The 20943-nt window shown below is 33.7% G+C and overlaps 1 protein-coding gene across 1 annotated transcript; it reads left to right on the top strand.

The window, feature by feature from the left end:
- Window positions 1-1991: 1991 nt before the first annotated feature.
- LOC130807437 (oligoribonuclease) lies at window positions 1992-20591 on the top strand. Its single transcript, XM_057672644.1, has 8 exons — window positions 1992-2227; window positions 3651-3785; window positions 6969-7045; window positions 9101-9182; window positions 10173-10228; window positions 15987-16073; window positions 17645-17735; window positions 19969-20591. The coding sequence occupies exons 1-8, from the start codon at window positions 2134-2136 to the stop codon at window positions 20091-20093; spliced, it is 747 nt and encodes a 248-aa protein (XP_057528627.1). The 5' UTR covers window positions 1992-2133; the 3' UTR covers window positions 20094-20591.
- Window positions 20592-20943: the final 352 nt, after the last annotated feature.

Genomic DNA, 20943 nt, shown 5'->3' with positions numbered 1-20943 from the left:
ACAATTTGTCTTATTTATATTTATATCTCAAAAATCTTATGTGAATTCCTATTTCCTAAAAGCATGAAATTTTAAATTAGAATAACATTTGAGAAGAGGGAGTACTCTTTTGGAATTTTGGGTTTATTGTTAGGTATTATTTGGAGAAAAAAAAAATTATAAATAGGGTAAAATTGATGATTAACTCATTATCAATAAACTAATAAAATATATTTATTGCTGGTGAATTGAATTTCACTGACTATTAATGTTTATTAGTAGTAGTAATTAGTTATTTACCCATTTGATAGATAATCAATATCCTGACCGCAAAGCCGTGGATGTCAACTGGGGAATCAAGTAAGTTTTCGCACAAATCCTAAAACTCATTTGATACAGCAATTCTGGTATAAATTCGATGGCTTCATTTAAACTCATATTACTAAAGCTCAATAATAGTAAAATAGTTTTGGAAAAACAAATAAATTGCTAAATATATTTGCAACATTTCTAATATATAGTTCTATCCATCTGAAATAGCAAGACTAAAAAAACTCTTACATATTTAAATGTACATGGGAATATTGGGTATAACCAACGCTAAAGAACTTTGTATTATATATCTTTGGTCATTTTGAAGAATGAATTTTCAATTTTGATTGTTGATAGGAAAATTTACCTAGAATAATCCAACTTTTTTATATTTTTCTACAATAATTTCATTTATTGATTAACCATGAATAATCCCAACATTAGGAGGCATTTTTCTAGAGTAAACTTAGGTAATTCATTGACCTGTTATCGTAATTCACCAAAAAAGTAAATTGAAAATTATTGTAAAATTAGAAAAAAATTTGGAAAATTTACATAAAGAATTTTGAATCATAAAAAAAGCATAATTTTTTTAAAACATTTTTTAATATTTTTATCGACACTTTATTTTAATTTATCTTTTTTTTTAAATAAAACTTGTTATAGCAAGTCAACGAGTTACCTAAGTTTACTCTCGGCAAATACCCCCTAAAATTGAGATTCTTCATGGTTAATGAATAGGTGAAATTATTATAGAAAAATCATAAAAAAGTTGAATTATTCTTGGCAAATTTTCATTGTTAATATTAGTAGTATGATTACTGCAATAATTGCATATTTTTAGTAAGGGACGATTATTATTATTTTCAATTTTTTTGAGTTTTATTATTTTCAAATTAAGAAAACTCATCGTGTTCAATTTAAGTTATTTTTATATTATTATGAATTATGATTATAATACTTTTTAAGTTATGAAGCTGTTATTTTAATATTGAATATAATTTTTGAATAATTATATAAAGGGAAAATTGTTGAAAGCTACATAGAAAACACATCATTTTTGTGAAAAAACTACCTAGAACAAATTTTTTTGTCAAACTGTACATAAAAAATTTATTTTGTTTGTCAAAAGGTACCTACTAACAGAATAATCGAGAGTTTTGTTAGTTTTCAATGAACTGGTCACGTGGCTTTGTAAGAACACTAATAAAGCAGCTTTCTCATCTTCTTCGTCATTCAACAAACAAAACCCAAGGTTTGGAAATCATTAAAAGACGCCTTTATTATGAAAGTGTTCGAAAATCAAGCCTTCAACACAAACAGTAAATTAAAATTTCGAACTTACCCGAGGAAAGAAGATTAATGAAATGAAGGAGGGTGGAGTTCATGACAACTTTGAAAAGATGAAGAACAACGGGTTTCTTTTCTCTAATTGATTTGAGGAAAGTTGGTATTTGGGAACCCTAGTACTATATTATAACTTTTGCATTTATTATTTTGTTAAAATTTGAAAAGCTAATAGAAATCCCAACGGTTCTGTTAGTAGGTATTTTTTTTCACAAATAAATAAATTTTTTAGGTATTTTTTGACAAAAAATTTATTCTAAATAATTTTTCACAAAAATAATATTTTTTTAGGTAATTTCTAACAATTTTCCCATATATAAATTATATAAATTATTTGATTAGTAGATGTTGAATGCATACCGAAAAATTAACGAACCGGCCCTTGTATTAGTAAACACAAGAACCCTAATTTGTTGTTCATGCACAATTTATATATGAAACTGACATAATTCATTTAGAATCCCAGATCGGTTGAACTTGAGAGGAAGCATACATATGGACCTCATCTCTAATGCTTTCGCAATTCTAGCCCTTGAAGATGCCGATGATCCTTCTCAAATGTCTTCGACTACCGTCATTTCTGACGCAGGTACCTCTTTTTTTCTTTTTATTTTATTTTATTTTATTTGAATGGCAAAATAAGCAATAATGTGCGACATTAATGATTTCAATTGGGATTTATTTGATAATTAAAGGGTTTACTTGGAAGTAGTATTAAGATATCAACTATTGAAAAGAGTAACGAACAAAAGCAGAGATTTTTCTTTTGCTATAAGTGTTGAATTGGGCTTTATTCCTTATGAACCCAAATGAATTTGATGCTTTAAAGTTTTAAAGTCTTGTCAACCACTATAGATTCATGGTATTGATTTGCTATTCTATTTGATAACTGATGAGTATTATGTTTAGAAAACGTTTTATGTTCCTTTGTTATGCTCTTAGTTGAATTTTTGCATATCAGCACAAAAATTGCTTTGGTGGTTGTGATTACTGTTCAAAGTCAAGATGAGAAGGTGGGGGAGGTTAAATTCTAAAAGTCTATGCGTGGTGTAGTGAAAATGACCTATGGTTGATGTAAGTTCCACGTACAAATAAGTCTCTAAAGCATGCTGATTTATGATGTCGACTTATAAGTTATAAGAGTGACTTTAAGTACATTTCTGTAGCACTCGAAGCAATGAGCTGGTGGACTATGTTATACATTCAATGAGACATGTCGGACATTTGTTTTTTATCGTTGCTTGTCTTTCTTTTACTTTTCCATGTTTTGTGCTTTACTCTTAGGAGGTGTTTTGTATGACAAATGAATGTAATGGATAGAGAATACATAAGTAGAGATAAGAGTAATATTCAATGTTACTATTGTTAATTGTTTGGTATAAAGAGATATAAGTGAATGAGAAAAAAGAAAGAGAACCAAAGAAATTGAATTAGTTTCTAGTGAGAAATGAGTGGTAACAATCTGGAGGTATCCATTATTTTTATGAAAGGGATTGAGTTAACCCATTCTCATAGCAATCACTAAGTAAAAGTGAATCCCTTTCATGAACCATAAGCTCATATCAAACACTCCCTTAGTCTTACTTTCATGCTTGCTATTTCTTTTTTTGGTTTGTGTGTGTGACATGAACCTCATGTGCCATTTTGAGTTCTGCTATCCCTTGATCTTTCATATTTTTTTTCATTTTCACACTTTTTATTTTAAGTTTTTTTAACACTGCAAGGTATGATCTTAATTTTTGAAAGGACTTGTCTTAAAGAAATTCAGTACTTTCTATAAATTTATAATTTGTCGAAGTATTGCAAATTTTGTTTTCTAGGATAAGTTAAATGACACTCTTTTCTTGGTTGCCTTATTTTAGTTTTTTATAAATAGTGCATCATTGACATTTCTCTATGGAGTGATAAGTAAAGGGTGCTGATGTTACTACTGTAAACCACCACAAGAGGGGAAACACTTTTTCTGTGAACAATGTAAAGCTCAGTTTCTAATGAAAATGTTTATGGCCTAGGGGGAAGTGGAAGTAATGATAAAAGCTCAAGTGACAAGCTGACAGTGGATGATGGAAGTAAAAAAGAGCAGAATTTGGGTGTAAATGCAGCGGGGTACAAATTACCCCTTGTGTGGATTGATCTAGAAATGACTGGTAAGTGGCAATGGTAAATCAAATAATTTTTCTTTTTTGTGTGGGTAATTTACTTATTATTTTTGCTTACGGTACCTAATGCCACAATGAAGATATGCGTTAGAAGGATTGTTCGGTGAAGTAATCATGTTTGTGTTCAAAATCGCTAAATAAATCATGCTTAGGTTAAAGTACAATGCAATAATAACTTGTGTTGTTTATGAAAGAAGATCTTCTGCTAACTCCCACACTTATGTGAACTAATGCTTTGTTTATGCTTTGTCTCCACCCACCTTATAACATTGCATTTGTTTATGCAAATGGATAATACTTTTAGTTTTTCATATGGTCTTATTAAATTGTTTGAAGTAGTGATCATAATTCATTTTTTATGGTAAAAGAAACTAAGTTATTTGAAAAGTGTACTTTTAATTATGATGTAGACCATCAAGTGACCATGTCTCTGCATGTCGCAGACAATAATAATTTTCTGAAACTACCATATCTTTCGTCTTGCTCTTTAGTCTCTCTCTCTATATATATTTGACAGACACAAAACACTTTTTATTTAGCAATATTATGCACATTAGTATATCTTTAACATATACTCCAACTTGTTTCGAAGAGGCTTAGACTGTGATCATGTGAACTAGCTTGACTAGTAGAACCATATACAGAAAGATCTATGAAGAACATCTCTATAGAAAGAAAGTAGTGAATTTATGTGTACAATCGTGGAATTTGTGTGTATGCGTGTGTTTGTACTAATAGAGTAATGACTAGAAAATTGTTGAAACATTTGATAGAGCTCGAATTTACGGAAAATATAGTCGACATTTGCAAAGAATGGGAACATGTCATTTACATTGGAAGCAAAGGTTCATAGTGCTTTTTTTTCCTTTTGTATTTTAACGGACTAGAGCTAAATGCTTCATTCAATCATATGAACATCCTATCTATGTCAACTTGGTCTTGATGTTTGCAATCAAGAGTCAATTGAAAACATTTTTGTCATTGCATGGGTAAGGCTCTTACAAGTTAATCTATGATATGAACCCCTTATTTTCTGAGGCAGGATCCACTTTAGTTTCATTGGTGAATGTATGGGATAAAGGAGTAGGGAAATTGGGTTACAAATTGGCCAATGGGTTGAAAGGTTTTGTGGGTTCCTTTGACCTTTCTTGATTTAGTTATTGGTATAAATTTATGGAGCTTTTGTAGTTTATCTTTTGAAACTATGTAGGGGGTATGTTCAAATTATTTTATTCTGTAGGGTTTTATTAGTGTAGCTTGAAGAATTGCCCAAAAGTATTGAAAGAGGTGGCATCCAAGTTCGAACTAATTGATTATCACATTATTTGAAGAAAGTACAAGACACCAATACTTCTAACAGGATTATGAAATCCCTAAATTCCGGCTTCTTGGTCATCCTTATCTGAATTGGCATGGAATTGCTGATTTCTCAAGAGATAGAACACCTACCTGACAAAAGATTGATTGTTCTTGCTCAAATTTTCCTTCTTAGAGATAAAACATTGGTCAGGATAAGATCATAGCATTATTGTATAATATAATAAGAGTATACTAAATCGAATCAGTATAAAAGGTTTGTAGTATTGCAAGTTCATATTGCTTTCTGGTAGTCTAGTTTCAAGCAATGCAGAAACCAATCGTGAACCTGTGTTGTGCACATAGTAGAAGATATGGTTCACCTTCTGGCCAAAACCAAATCATTTGTGCTTAAATTGAAGAGGAAATTTCGGTGACTGTTTTATCATAGGCTGAACTCAGGTATTCCAGATAGTGTTCGAGTATTAGGATTCTAAGGATAAGAAACCCGTTGAGGATGTATTTTTTATATGCTAAGTGCTCCATAGAGAGAAAAGGTTCTATACTTTACTGTGAGCGAGCTTTAGTGTCATGAATGAATTCTAAGAAGAGTATCTCCTTCCTTTTGCAGGTGTACCTTTGTGGAAGTGACCTTGAAACTCTTGCTATTAATTGTAATTGATGAAAGGAAGGAAATCAGCCAACAAATGAGATAAAATTCTAAGTATTTCTAAGGATTAATAGGGGTTGAAAGTTGGACTGTCCCTGCCAGTTGTCTGTACATTTCACTTCTGATCAATATGCTTTAGTAATCAGGTATGACTGGAAAGCAGAATAGCAGTTTAAAACCATTTCCATTAACAATCCTGACTTATTTTTTATTTGCAAGCCCATTACAGCATTACTTGCTCACATTGACAACTACAATTGTAATTTATCGATTCATTTGCTTCTTCACGCACAACCTTGTTGCTTTTGCTAAAACATTTGATTTCTATATGTCTAGATCTTTTGACTGCTTTAATTACTTCATTCATCTCGTATTTTGAAGGCAATTGTTGTAGTTGGCATAAATCAATGCAATGTACAGCCCGAGGCTCAAAAGGTTATGGGATCATATCAAAATAAAACAAAATTATACTCATTGCAGCAATACGATGATTGCCTAAAAAGTCTGACAATTTGAAAGTACCCAGAACGTTCCTTATCTCGAACGCATATCTTTCCCTTTCCATTGATTCAATAAGTGTCCAAAGTTTCTTTTTGCTAGGGCAGTAGAGACTCTAGACCGTATGTCTGCATTTGCCTAATATTTTTAGCTGGTATATATAATGTCATTCATAAAAAGAGAAATAGGTAAGAGAATTAGTTTTATTTCTTAGTAAGAATAACATTTTCCCTTCACATGAGACCTTATCTTGGTGGATGTTCTCCTATGCGCGTTTTCGATTCACTACTTTCTCTCACTCTCTCTTTCCCCCATTTCTTCTCCCCTCCTTTATCAATATAACTAGTTTTTTGGCTGATTGAATTCTAAATCTTCATTTTTTTATTTGTTGTAGTTTATCTGTTGTTGTGTCTATATGGAGCAATTTCTTTGTTGGTAAGAATTAGAACCCTACATTTGGCTAGACCCTTTAGGGGTTGGGGAATAGTGAGGTGAATACCTAGAACTCTAGAAGTGTCCCTGGTAGGGATTGATCCCATAAACGTAGACTTTGTTCCGCATGACGAATTGATTTTGTTTAAGTTTTTGTTTGGAATTTATTATCCGAATAAATTTTTTTTCTGAATCCGTGATTTCAAGTTTTTTCTTGCATGCCAATCTGTTCAGTTGATAACTTCTATCGTGTTGTTGCACTTGCTTTTATGCAGGTTTAAACGTTGAGGTTGATCGAATATTAGAGATAGCTTGTATCATAACCAATGGAAGTTTGTCTAAATCTGTGGAGGTGAGATCTAATATTCACCAAATTTTAGTTTGGAATTTTCATATTGAATTGCTTTTCCCAACATATTGGCTAGGATTGGCAATGGGTCAGATGGCGTAGGATCTGATTTGTACCAAATATTAAAGTCTAAACAAACTTCTAATTCACCTCTAACTCCATTACGGAATTGGAGTCTACCCAGTCTTGCCTCGATCTGAATCAGATTTCTTACGTTACCACAATCGCAATCGTTATCGCATCTTTGCACTATGTGTGTTACCTCAGTCCTCATTTCACTCGACCCATCATTGTCATCAATGCGGTGACTACTAAAAACTATAAATTCATTCAACAAGTCAATTTTGTAGAAAAAACTTGTAATAATCACCAGTTGCTCATGGAAAAGTTTGAGAAAAAAATTAAGTTGATGACATGACATTGGGCTAAGTGTAAGGAAGTTTAAATTGGGCAAAGTTCATGGAAAAGATACTTGGTAGTTGATGATGACGGTGACCTGTTTTAAGTGATAAAAGTTCAAGATTTTGGGTTGAAGTTAAAACGAAGGGAAATAGAGAAGGTAACAGATGGGAGTTACTATCAGTAGGTCATTAGATAATATCATGTTCATATAACCAAGTAATAATTACAGTTGACATAATTTTTTGAATGGTGGCTTTTTGAAACATATATGGTTGTTCAAGTTTCTTTTGTTTTTTTTTTTTTTTTTTTGGTAAAAAGAATGAAAAGGTGATTTTTTAAAAAACATTTATTAAGGAGGTTTTGTGAATGTTGTCTTATTTATTTATTTTCAATAGGTTTTCAGTATGTCATATGAAAAACATGTGGTGGTCAAACAACCGCCTATCTGTCAAACTTGGTGGCTTTTTAAAACGGATAGGATTATATAAGATGTTTTTTTTAAAAAAAATATAAGCTGGTTTTTTTTTTTGAGAAACATATGTTAAATGATGAAGCTGTGGAAAATTTTCCAAATCTTTATTACTATTCATAAACTGCATGTGGCTATCTAGTGTCAGATGATTGGCTCACATCCCCCACGGATCCTGATTGTATTTGACCGTCCTTAACTGGAGCTTGTTAGCTGGTCAATTCGCCTGATTTACAATTATATTTGGTAATCTTGCCAGTTGTCAGTAGCTTACATTTCTTTCTTGAATGTCTATATTGTGCTAAAGTATTGTATCCCATGTTCTGGACTAAAATTTCATGTTTGCTGCCTCATACCAGACATTATAACATCGGTGTATAATAAATTGTTGTTCCATCGCCTGAATAACAGATTTTGTGCTGCCCAAAGATAACCAGCTACTTGTTAAAGTTATTACTTGATCTATTTTTCTGATTGTACTCTTATCTTGATTTTGGTTTCTGAACAGCTAAGTCAAGTGCAGTTTCTAAGATTGTGAACTTATATTTAAAATAAGCCATGAACTTGTTGCTAAGGAATACTCTTGGTGAAATATTGCTATCTCATTGGCCTTAGCTGCCTTGTCATTCATAATGAACCAGTAGTTTCAAGAAACTTGTTCTAATGCAGGATATTTTACTAATTTTGCCACCTGCTTACATTTCTTTCTGAAATGTCTATGTTATGAATGGCCTAGGCCTACGGAAAGCAAGAGAAGGCATCACAACTTAGTCACATATGCACAACAAGCCTTTTCTAGAAAAGGAATATTAGTAGAATAAAGTTGGTTAAGAAAATATTCTCTAGGTTGTTATGTCGCACAACTTCAACTTGTATATATAAGGGAAGCTTGGGGAGATGAAATCATCATGGAAATATTCTAGAGTGTATTACTCTGGAAACTTTGAGTATGTTCGAAACACTCAAGTTGGCCATTTTCTCATCATATCAATAATTTTTCGTATTAAATTTCCATCACGTTCTGTTTTACATCATCTTTTTGGTTGGTCGTTGTTCCATTTGGACAAATCAGGTACATTGGGTGTGACAGATATGTAAACTGAGTATATTATTATGGATTGAAAAATAGAGTGTGCGGTTATTCGTTTTTTAATATTTAATTACTTTTCTTTTGGTCCATGATTTAGGGTCCGGATTTGGTCATTCATCAATCACAGGAATGTCTGGACAAAATGGGTGAATGGTGTCAAAGTCACCACGCAGCTAGTGGTAAGAAAGACTATACTATTGTGACCTATTTCATACTTCCTTTGGTTGCTACACTTCTTGTTTTCACACTATCCATTGCACTATTTTAACCCAAGGTGTTTTTAGTTTTGCATAATCTAAAAGCATAAAAAGTTGATATTATTGAAAGATGCACTGAGGCGGATCAAGCCGTTGACTATGTTCATTTTACTACATAAATAACAAATGTAAAATAAAACTGTTTTTTTTGTTAAACTATAATAGGAAGTATGTCATTATTTAATGCACATCATTTTATTTAGTTCTTTTTTCACTTTATTTTCATCGTTCCTGGGCTGCTCCTGAACTTTTTGGGTCCCCAGGCAAAATAGTTTTTTAGGGCCTTTAACAAATATCCGCATACTAAAATACAAAATTATAACATAGTAATTTAATTAGACAATCAATCGTATGAAATACAGTTATTACACAAACCAATTGTCAACTTTACCCATAAATTTTAAATTGAAAAACTAGTAGTTATTTTTTAATGCGAAATATGATATCCTTAGTCCTTAGATAAAAATTAACGCATTTCGAATAAATTATATACTTTTATTTTATGTACTCATAAACCCCACTAGTAACAACACTACACATTAATAAAAATCTTCCATAATTTTCCAATTATCCTGGATCTATTCTATACTACATTCCTTCTTATTCTTGCTATTTTCCCTATTTTTTTAACAGAACTCCAAAATCACATATTCAGGTTTATTATCCCTCTTTTTCAATCTTTTCTATACTCTTTTAAATTCTCTTGCTATTTTCCATAAGTTTTTTCATTACAAATGTTCGATAACAACTTATTTTCATTTTAGGCCCCTTTAATTGCTAGACCTTGAGCAGTTGCCCCTTTGGCCTACTTCCAGGGCTGGGCCTGCCTGTATAGAGTTTATTACGTTTCTTCAAATGCTTGTTTTACTTTATTTTAACTATTTACTAACACTATCACAAAATTAAATTTAGGGTTGACAGAGAAGGTTCTCCAGAGTACAGTAGGTGAACATGAAGCTGAGAAGCAGGTCTACTTAAAGTTTGATTGTGGCTCATTCATTTTTTTTCTGTCATCCTACAAGTTTCTTCTCACTTGGTTTTCCTTGGTTTTCCCTAATCCCCTAAACTATGTCATACATACTTTTTGGGCAAAAATATTGATTCCATTTCCACTAGAAAACTTCCCTCCCAAACATAGGGTTAGGGGTATATGTAGCAACCATATCTTGGTTTTTGGTCTCGTTTATTTTTGGGTAAAATTAGGTTTCAATATGAGGATTAATATACATCGCAAAAGAACCAAGAGGAAAAATATTTTCGGCAAGGGTTCTCTGAAACTTGTGTGCTTGAATATTTTAATCTCTTTGTGCCAAGATTATGGTCTCTACTTTTGGCAAATAATTCGAAGTCCATGATGTATCAATATAACATATCATATGAAACTGTATTTCACAATGATAATAGTAAAATTAAGAATTAGAAACCACCAAATGGTTTGTGTTGCATGGATTGATGGATGTCATTAAGTCTGGATTTCAGTATTGCTAGCAAGCTATTTCATGGAAAAATACTCGCAACTAATTTTTGAATTTACCAAAAGTCGGGTGTGTGGATAGGTAGTTTTTACCTTTATGTTGCTGATTATCATAAACCCAAGTAGCCAGAAGGCTGTGGGGATGGGGGGTAATTTATCGCTGTAAACTGTGGAAAAGGCCACCTGAGGTTGCATGTATGAAGAGTGAGGATCTAGAAGTTTCTTGAGCTAATTCCTTAATAACAAATTTTATCTGAAGTTTACGAATCATTAAGGGCTCAATGATTACTAACATTTTGAACCTTACAAAACTAAACTATAAACTTTTGAAGAATGTGTGTGAGGGAGAGAGTGGTGGGTAGACCTGAATTGAAATAACTTATTAGAATTGAACTAAACTTAAAATAAGTTGGAAAGAATATGCTCTTTTAGTGTGTTGAATGGATTAAAAGCATTGAAGGGAGAGTGCTGAGTAGTAACTTCTTGTAGGATCTGCCTCCACCTTAAAAGTTTGAAGTTTGAACTTGGTATTATCTTTTTGAGTCATAATGTGTTTTCTTATCTAAAAGTAATGTAGGAAATAATGTAGTAATTAAGTATATTTATAAATTAGGAAAGTAGTATTACTTGTTAATATTGTTTCCTTTATTAGGTGAGTAGTTTGTGTATAAATATCGGTGTTATTCATCATTAAGGTTTAATACAAATTAAGTATTCATAACCCAAAACCTAATCTTAATATTATTTCCGCATTTTGATTTTATTCATGGTATCAGACCCGAAGGTGGTTCCTGGTATGATGTGGCTCACACTTGAGGGGGAGTGTTGGAAATACTTCACATGTGAGACAAGATCCCACATCGATAAAATAGTGGGTTGTTGACTTGCTTATATATTGGTTGAGCTAACCTTCCTACTACCATATGGTTTTGGGAAACAGTGAATCTCACCAAGTGTATGTGCAAGTCAACGCTCTTGACCCGTGGGTTTGTGGGCCCGAGCCCACGGGTGTCTCGTGTCTACACGAGTGGGCCACGGTGAGATTATGTGACAAATTGTCACGGTTTAATATGGTATCAGAACTGTAAGGTTGATCCGGGATGGAACAATCAAATCGGTATTCATCATTTACCAGCAAAAATTTACCTCAAACGAAAGTCGGAATACGGTTGTCGTCACTAACTCTACTGTTGCAACCAAAGAGGTTAAACTCCAACAATGGAATTTCCGACACCGACGACTATTTTCCGGTGACAAAACCCTAATCAGAGGAGGGAAATACACCTACCTTAACCCGAAATCAAAAACCCAAAACAGATCCAAAAAAATGAAGAGACATGCGCTACTTCTCTTGCGCATGTTTTTTTATTTTCACTCAGAACCAACTGTACTCTACTTCGGCAACACCCTTTGACGGCCGCTGCCAAGGTAATGGTAACCCAGACTGGTGGCAAGGTGTGTCTAGCAGCTACAGCCAACACAAAGGGGCCGGATAAATGGGATAATCGAAGAAATTGCTGTACGAAAATGGCCAAAAATGAATCGAGAAAAGAGAGAAAGTAGTGGAGGAGAGAGAAAAACAAATGAGAATCCAAGCAATTGCAGAACACAAATCACAAAAATGAATAAAGAAGAGAAAGAAAGTGGCACAGGAGAGAGAAAGAGAATTGAAAACACAAATATTTTGTGTTCTGATTCTAATATTAGTATACCTATTTTTAACACTAAAACACCAAAAAAAAATGGTTACAACCTGTGTCCCATGAACCCCATGACCCAATTTTTTCAATGACCCAAAAATCTAGGCCCAAGTCCTTTCTTGCTGGTTTGGGCCTCGCATGTAAAACACCCAATTCTTCTTGGATTTTTGATTGTGGAGCAACAAATACTATGACCTTTGATTCATCTGATCTTTTGTCCAATGATCCTACTCCTTGAGCCCACATACAAACTGCAAATGGTGAATGTGTTAGTGTGGATCGGGCTGGAAGTGTTGATGTTTCTCTCTCGATTCACTTAAAAAATTGTCTCTTAGTCCCTAGTCTATCATTATCTGTTAGTCAATTGACTAGAGAGCTTAATTGTACTGTTCTTTTTGACTTTCGATTGTTGTATTTTGCAGGATGCTTAGATTGGGACAATCATTGGACGTGGTACTGAACGAGGAGGTTTGTACTATGTGGATGAGACGACTCAACACGGTCAGACTATGCTTACTCGTGGGTCTCCTGATCATTAACTGTGGATGTGGCATCAACGATTAGGTCATCCATCTTTGGGCTATTTAAAATGCTTGTTTCCCTCTCTTAAAAATTCTATTATGAATCTATCATGTGAAACTTGTGTTTTAGCCAAAAGTCACAAACATTCTTATTTTCCCAGTATAGCTCATACTACCCACCCAGGTGCTCTAATACATTCTGATGTATGGGGCCCTGCCCCAGCATGAACTCCCCATGGATTCTCTTATTGTCTTATTTTGTTTTATTTGTGGATGATTGTACTCGCATGAGTTGAGTTTATTTTTTGAAGCACAAATCCGAAGTCTATACTGTCTTTGTTAAGTTCTATAACATGTTTTGCACTCAATTTCACATTCAACCCAAAATTTTACAATCTGAGTGGGGGTGAATATATTTCCTTGCACATGAAACAATTTATCTCTAACCATGGCATGCTTCACCAAACCACATGTCCTAATATCCCACAACAAAATGGAGTGGCTGAACGGAAAAACTGTATTCTCCTTGAAATTACCAGAGCTCTTATGATTGAATCTCATGTCCCTGTTCATTTTTGGCCTGAGGCAATCGCTACTGCTACCTATTTAACTAATCGTCTTCCCACAAAGGCCCTAGACTTCCAAACTCCCCGTGATACCCGGAGTTCCCATGTTCCTTTTTTCTCCTCACATTCGTTACCTCCTCGTGTCTTTGGTTGTGTAGTGTATGTACATCTCCCAAAACAAGCTAGAAACAAATTTAAACCTCGGGCGGTTAAATGTGTCTTTGTTGGATATGAAATTAATCAAAAAGGTTATCGGTGCTTTGATCCTATCCAAAACCGATTATATACCACCATAAATTGTGACTTTTTTGAGCATTCTTACTACTATCCCCAGCCTGGTCCTCAAGGGGAGACATATAGTGATGACCTAAGCTGGTTAACATACCCAGTTGTGATTGATCTGGACCCAAAAGAGCAGACCACTGGCGTTGTTACTGAAAACATAGTATCTCCTCTTCTGCCCACTCAACTCCCATCTCAAGTCCCATCTGATGAGCATCCGACAACTCAAGATGTAATTCTTGAAACTCATGAAATTATTGATTGTGAAATAGATTCTATATCCAATATTGAGATACCAGACAGGTATGAGCTTCCTCCTAGAAGCACCAGGGGTGTTCCACCAAAAAGGTATGATTCGTAGTTTGAAGCCCAGCAATCCAAATATCCTGTGCAGAGGATCAGTGAAGAAAACTTATCCCAAACAACCATTGCTTTCACTACATCTCTATACTCCACTGATATTCCAAAAAATGCTGAGGAAGCCCTCAAAGATGAAAGATGGAGGAAAGCTATGAAAGCTGAATACACGGCAATGCAGTAAAATGAAACATGGGAAAAATGTGTTCTACCAAAGGGAAAGAAAAAGGTAGGATGCAGATGGGTGTTCTCTATTAAATATCAGACAGATGGAACAATTAAAAGGTATAAAGCTCGGCTAGTAGCCAAAGGATAACTCAGACATATGGATTGATTACTCCGAAACTTCCTCACCAGTGGCCAAGATAGACACCATTAGAGTTTTGTTCTTCGTTGCAGTAAATTAAGGCTGGCCTCTTCATCAGTTTGATGTGAAAAATGCCTTCCTTCATGGAAATATTTAAGAGGAACTGTACATGGAAGCTCCACCTGGATATTTCCAAGAGTTCAGTATAGGAGAAGGGTGTAGACTTAAAAAGGCTCTTTACGGCCTAAAACGATTTCCGAGGGCTTGGTTTGGGAGATTCACCACAACAATGAAAAATTTTGGCTATAGACAGAGCAACTCAGATCACACACTGTTTCTGAAGAAGGGAAAAGACAAGATCACCTGTCTAATAATCTATGTTGATGATATGATTATCATCGCAAATGATGTAGAGGAAATTAAAGAACTGAAAAAGAAGTTGTTCTTGGAATTCGAGATGAAAGACTTGGGTAACCTCAAATATTTTCTTGGTATTGAGGTTTTGAGATCAAAACAGGGGATTTTTATTCATCAAAGGAAGTACATTCTTGATCTCCTGGCAGAAATAGGAATGCTTGACTGTAAACCAGCTGAAACACTGATTGTGGCCAACCATGGGCTCCAAATCCTTGATGGTGCGAAATTAGCTGATTGGGAACAATATCAGAGAGTGGTGGGAAAGCTTATCTACTTGTCTCACACAAGGCCATATGAAGCATATGCTGTAGGAGTAGTGAGTAGATTCATGCATCTTCTACAAATACAACACATGACAGCTGTGATGAGAATCCTAAGGTACTTAAAGGGGACAAGCAGCACAAGCATTTACTTCGATAAGAATGATCACCTAGATATTCTAGCCTACACAGACGCAGATTGGGCCGAGGATCGTGATGGTAGAAAGTCCACTTTTGGATACTTTACCTTAGTGGGTGGAAATCTGGTTACATGGAAAAATAAAAAACAGAAGGTAGTTGCCCTTTCAAGTGCTGAAGTGGAGTTTTGAGGAATTGCTAAAGGGATAACAGAACGAAACAATATGTAAGCTTTATTGTGATAACAACGCAACCATTAGCATTTCAGGTAACCCAGTTCAGCATGATAGAACGAAACATGTCGAGATTGATAGACATTTTATAAAAGAAAAGCTTGAGGGGAAAATCATCAGTCTGCCATTTGTTAAATCGAAGGATCAACTTGCAGATATTCTCACAAAGGCCGTTAATTCTGAAGCCTTTAGTACAACACTGTGCAAGTTGGGTATTTGAGATCCTACGACCCAACTTGAGGGGAGTGTAGGAAATAATGTAGTAATTCAGTATATTTATAAATTAGGAAAGTAGGATAACTTGTTAATATTGTTTTCTTTATTAGGTGAGTAGTTTGTGTATAAATATCGGTGTAATTCATTATTAAGGTTTAATACAAATTTTAGGTATTCATAACCCAAACCCTAACCTTAATACTATTTCCGCATTTTGACTTTATTCAAGTAAACATGCAACTTTTCATTGTGCAGGTTATTGAATTTGTCAAAAGACATGTTGGTGCATATACACCCCATCTTGCTGGAAACTCTGTTTATGCAGATTTTATATTCCTCAAGGTATTTTGATTTTGTTACATTGCAGATAATTGGCTTCTTTTTCTCTAGTTATTGTTATGACTCATTCTATTGTTGTTATCAACACCGTCTCTTTTACTGTAGGTTTCCAACTTTAATCGCTGATATTTGACAATAATTAATTGATAATTAAGCTTACTAGTTCTTTCTCTTCTCTGTCGTTCCCACCATTATTGGCAATATCCACTGATTTTTGTTTCTCTTTTTTGAATGAGAAGTGTATATTGTAATACATTTATCTGTATATTAAATGGTTATACGTCAAATAGTGATGTTGTTTATTGGTATGGATTTAGGACTCAATGTTTTCCCATCTGAAAGGTAAATAGATTTCATTAAGAGGAGTGGGATGAGCCTAGGTTGTTTAATCCTCAAAATCAAACAAACTAAAAAAAACCAACTCCGACATCAGTGCAATGATGGCTTGAAAAATTGTATGCTGTGCCTCAGGTAATGCTGAGTTGAACCTTTCTTGGGGGAAATGTGATAAGATTTAGCTAAGCTGCCAGCATAAGGAAGAAATACAGAAATGACATTAGAATAAATAAGTGAGAATTTAGGATTATCAGCTTTTATTTTTTCTTGTTTTACTCAAAATCTTACAAGCACGACGAAGTGAGGTGGTAGGCTCTCCCAACAACTAGATAGAGATTGTTACTAAGTTTCTTGATGTCGTTGCCCCATTTTCATTACATCTATATATCACATGATTCTTGGTTTGCTAAATGATCCAAGCATTTTGACTACTTGCATTCGAATTTGAAACAGTCTTTCACAATGGCTCATTTCTCACATTCCATGGAATCTAACCAATTTTAATATTGTTCTGTGATTTACCATAGTAATTTCTCCTTGGATTCCTAAAGGATAGGAACTTGTGCATGCTGGTCTCTAGCACAATACAAGGTGCTCTAAAATCAATGTATGTATAAAATCAAGGTACACATAGAGCTCGGGATATAGCTTTTTAAGACAAGCCTCTCATACCACCGATAAAAAAGAAATGGTGCAACTAAAATGACATTTCCATGAATGGAGTGTTGCAACTAATAAGAATCGGAGGTAGTAGAGTATATCTAGCTTAGGGTGCATTATAGTTTTCCATTATGGCGTAGGTAGAATTTAAAACTCGTTATCAATTAATGCTGCCCTTGTGGTCCAGAGGGAGAAATTTATCAAATATTACAATTATAGTCTCTCTTCTAACTTGCTTGAACCATATCTTCATTAGTATAGATCTTTGTTCCTTAAAATCTAGTGCCAAGTCCATATTATTGGGATTAACGCGTTGGAGTTTTTGTTATTGCTCTTTATAATAGTAGATTGCATTCAGTAGTTTCCAGCTTTTGTAGGTGCAATAATATATTAACTTTGACAAATTCAAGTAGCTTTATTTTGATCAATGAGTAAACTAAGTTGTAGTGACAGCATTGTATTGTTTTTGCATCTCCTTGAGTACTTTGGACAGAATCAGCATCATAATTTTCGTTAAATTACTTGGCTTTTGAAATAAGAGGAACATGCTCCATGCTAACGTTGGTTATTTAATGCAGAAATATATGCCAGACTTGGCAAGTATGTTCTCTCATGTCCTTGTGGATGTTAGTAGTGTGAAGGCCTTGTGCGTGCGGTGGTATCCAGGAGGTAGATGTTTAGCATTTTCAATTATAGAAGTAGTTGATAGTGACCTGTTTTATTTGTGTTTCTCATTATGCTATTGCTAACATGCTCCTGGAATCACCTATAGTTGGCAGCAATTATTCTTTGAAAATAGAAGATTTTCATTTACCCAAATTATGAGTGGTTATGTTCATCTCCCATCAAATAAGTAAAATAAAATAAAATAAAATAAAATGAATTACAAGGCCGGACTAGGATGAACTTATATGCAACCTGTCTAGGTTTATGTAGTTTGGGTACACAAACATACCACTTGGATGTGCTAGATTATTGGAGCCACTAGTGCATAGTGCAAAAACAAGGTCGCACTTACTACTTTGTCTTATAGAGTTTGCCCCCTTTGACCATTTTTGTGAGAGCTTTTTTGTTCAAATGGGGCAAATTTTAAGGGATGGAGGGATTGAAGATTTTTTTTTAAAAAAGGGAACATAATTTCCCATGTTGTGAAGGTGTAAAAATCATGTTTTGGGCCGTTTCAAGTAATATGTCACGCTTTTGTTGATATTTGGCGTTACGATGAAAGCATCACTTTTGTATTATGCTAGTATGTTATATCATAGGGCATAATACACCCAAGTTTCATCATATGAATTGGTGAAAATGATTGTTTAATATATTTCCTAAATAAACCCTAAACTAGTAGGAAATTTTATATTTTGGATTTATTTTGATCCCCTTTCAAATCCATCTAAAACCTAAAGAGTTTTTCCTTCCTTCACAGGAGGAAGAAAAATACTGACATCTTTCCAGTGACAGCCACAACTTGTTCTTTTTGTAATGGGGAATTTTCTTTCCTAGTTTTGCTTCTTTAATCCCAAGCCCTTCATGGAGAATTACTCATTCATTTCCTTCTCCAGATTTCTCTAGCTTACATATTTCATGTCTAATAATCAACATATTGTCAACATAAAGAAGAATAGTAAAGTACTTTGTTAAACACATAACGATCTGATATTATCCTCTGATACACTCATCATGATCCTTCAGAAAAGATTCTAATTTTCTTCATCATTGTTGTGGAGCTTGCTTTTAAATTTACACTGTACATGCTTTTATTCCTTTCCATTAACTTAAAAGGTTGCTCCATATCTATTTTCCTGGTCTTCACTACTTTTTCTGTTCTTAAACATCATATTCTGCTTCCATGTTCTGACATCTATTTTGCTTACGTCGTGGTTTGTGATAACAAAAGCGCATGAACCTTTTGCTAGTGATCTTCCTTTAGCTTTAGCCCATTGTTATGAGGTGTGCCATTAACCATTATTTGACTTTTAACTACTGAACAACCCCATGATCATGTAGATGACATATCCTGTTAGATAGCAAAGACATATATGTGTGGAATTGATAAGTTTTAGAACTTGAGAGAAAGATTAGTAAATGACCTCTAATTCTGTTGCACTGCGGTTGTCATTTAGATAACTAAAATGGAAACTAACACTCATACATACCCCCGAATGAGGGGATTTTCTGAAGAAGTTGCTAAGCCTATAAAGTATGTTGTGTAAATGCTAAGCTGCATGGATAAGCTCTTTGATTATTATGATCCAGCCTCAAAGCTCTTTAGTCTCTTTTGACGTATTTTAGGCTGGTAAACACATATAATCAGAAGTTTAGCTGAATGCGTACTAGTAGCTTAATCCAAAAATTCGGTGACACTTCATTTTTGTGTCTTCGTTCTGTGATGACTTTCATTTAGGATCAATAGTACACTATTTTTTTGTAAAAAAAACTAATGATGGTGCATTGAATGCCAAAGTTAGTTGAATTCTGAGATATATCGAATAGAGTAATGTATCTACCATAGTACCATGTCGTCACAAGTGCTGCTTAGGTTTTGAATCATGGATTGATTCACAAATCCCTTTCAGAACCTTCGTCAAAACAGTAGGTTTTTGGTGGTCTATGATCTGAGCAAGCTAATACGACTTGCGTTTTTATTTCTAACTTAAGAGTATAAGATGACAGTCCTCAGTATGGTTTGTAAGTAATTTGAGGATGTTATGCTCTTTTGATTCATGAGTAGGAAATGCCATCATGCCAATGGTGTTTTCTTTAAACAGGTTTTTTGCTGATGTTCAATGTCAATTCCTTGGCCTTGCTGTTAATTGTTATTACAGTCTAATGTGCTTATCAGTTGTGATGGTTATGTGAGGATTTGTTCCTTTTTTCCTTATACTTTCTTGTGGTTGTCCAGTTCACAGGAAGGCCCCCGCAAAGAAAAATAAACATAGGGCTTTGGATGATATCAGAGAAAGCATCCTTGAACTTAAATTCTACAAAGAGAACATTTTTAAGACATCCAAAGAGATAAAGAGATGATGAGTAGTAGTATTTTAGACCATCTTTGTGTGCACCATCTTGTACTGTTTCCTCTCTTCATTGCTAAATGAAACAAACTATGTCTCTTTGTATTGGACCTTTGATAATAGAAGAAACGTGTGTGGCTGATTCGGTTAAATATATATCTTTTAGCTAGATATAAGATTTTATGGGTTAGCCTAATGATTGAAGGTTTTTTCATCCTTGTGATAGAGAATCGATTTCTCATCACTTACGAGGAAAATTAGTTTTCACTTCTATACCTGCTGCGTGTCTTTAGAGATTCTCTGGTCTTACCCGATATTAAAACAATAAAGAAAATAAGATCTCACATATTAGAGCTACTAAAATCAATTTCTTTATTCTAGAGAGCATATCCATCAAATATTACTAGTAATAATCTATGACATGTAATTAAATATTGCTAGTAATAGTCTATGACATGTTCTATGCTCAAGTTGCGTCAAATTTTTATGTTATTTTTCATTGGATGTAAAATTAATAAGTAATATAATTATATAATTAGAACTCAAGTAAAGTAACAAAAATATTAAATATTAAATATATAATAATAAAAAGTGGTTCATTAGTAAATTTAAAGTATAATATAACAATATTAGGGATTTTGTAAACAATTTATAGCTAATTGGAATGCTTGATATTTGATCAATTGATTTTGTACCTATTGCTACGAGTAGCTTATTCAAAAATATCTTATTAATAATAATTTGTTTCAATCAGCTAATTTACAAACACCTATATTAGATAATTTGACCATCCAACCTTCTGTTTATACCAATCATACCATCTAAGAAAAATATTGTAAAATTCCACATGACATTCACATAGT

The sequence above is a fragment of the Amaranthus tricolor genome, chromosome 3 (genome assembly GCF_026212465.1).
Source record: "Amaranthus tricolor cultivar Red isolate AtriRed21 chromosome 3, ASM2621246v1, whole genome shotgun sequence".
In the NCBI taxonomy this organism is placed as follows: domain Eukaryota; kingdom Viridiplantae; phylum Streptophyta; class Magnoliopsida; order Caryophyllales; family Amaranthaceae; genus Amaranthus; species Amaranthus tricolor.
This window is presented reverse-complemented; position numbering and strand designations above follow the sequence as displayed.

Coding starts and splice junctions, on each gene's coding strand:
- LOC130807437 (XM_057672644.1), top strand. CDS start 2,134: ATGGACCTCATCTCTAATGCTTTCGCAATTCTAGCCCTTGAAGATGCC. Junction 9,183..10,172: donor AAGTCACCACGCAGCTAGTG/GTAAGAAAGACT, acceptor AATTAAATTTAG/GGTTGACAGAGAAGGTTCTC. Junction 16,074..17,644: donor CAGATTTTATATTCCTCAAG/GTATTTTGATTT, acceptor TATTTAATGCAG/AAATATATGCCAGACTTGGC.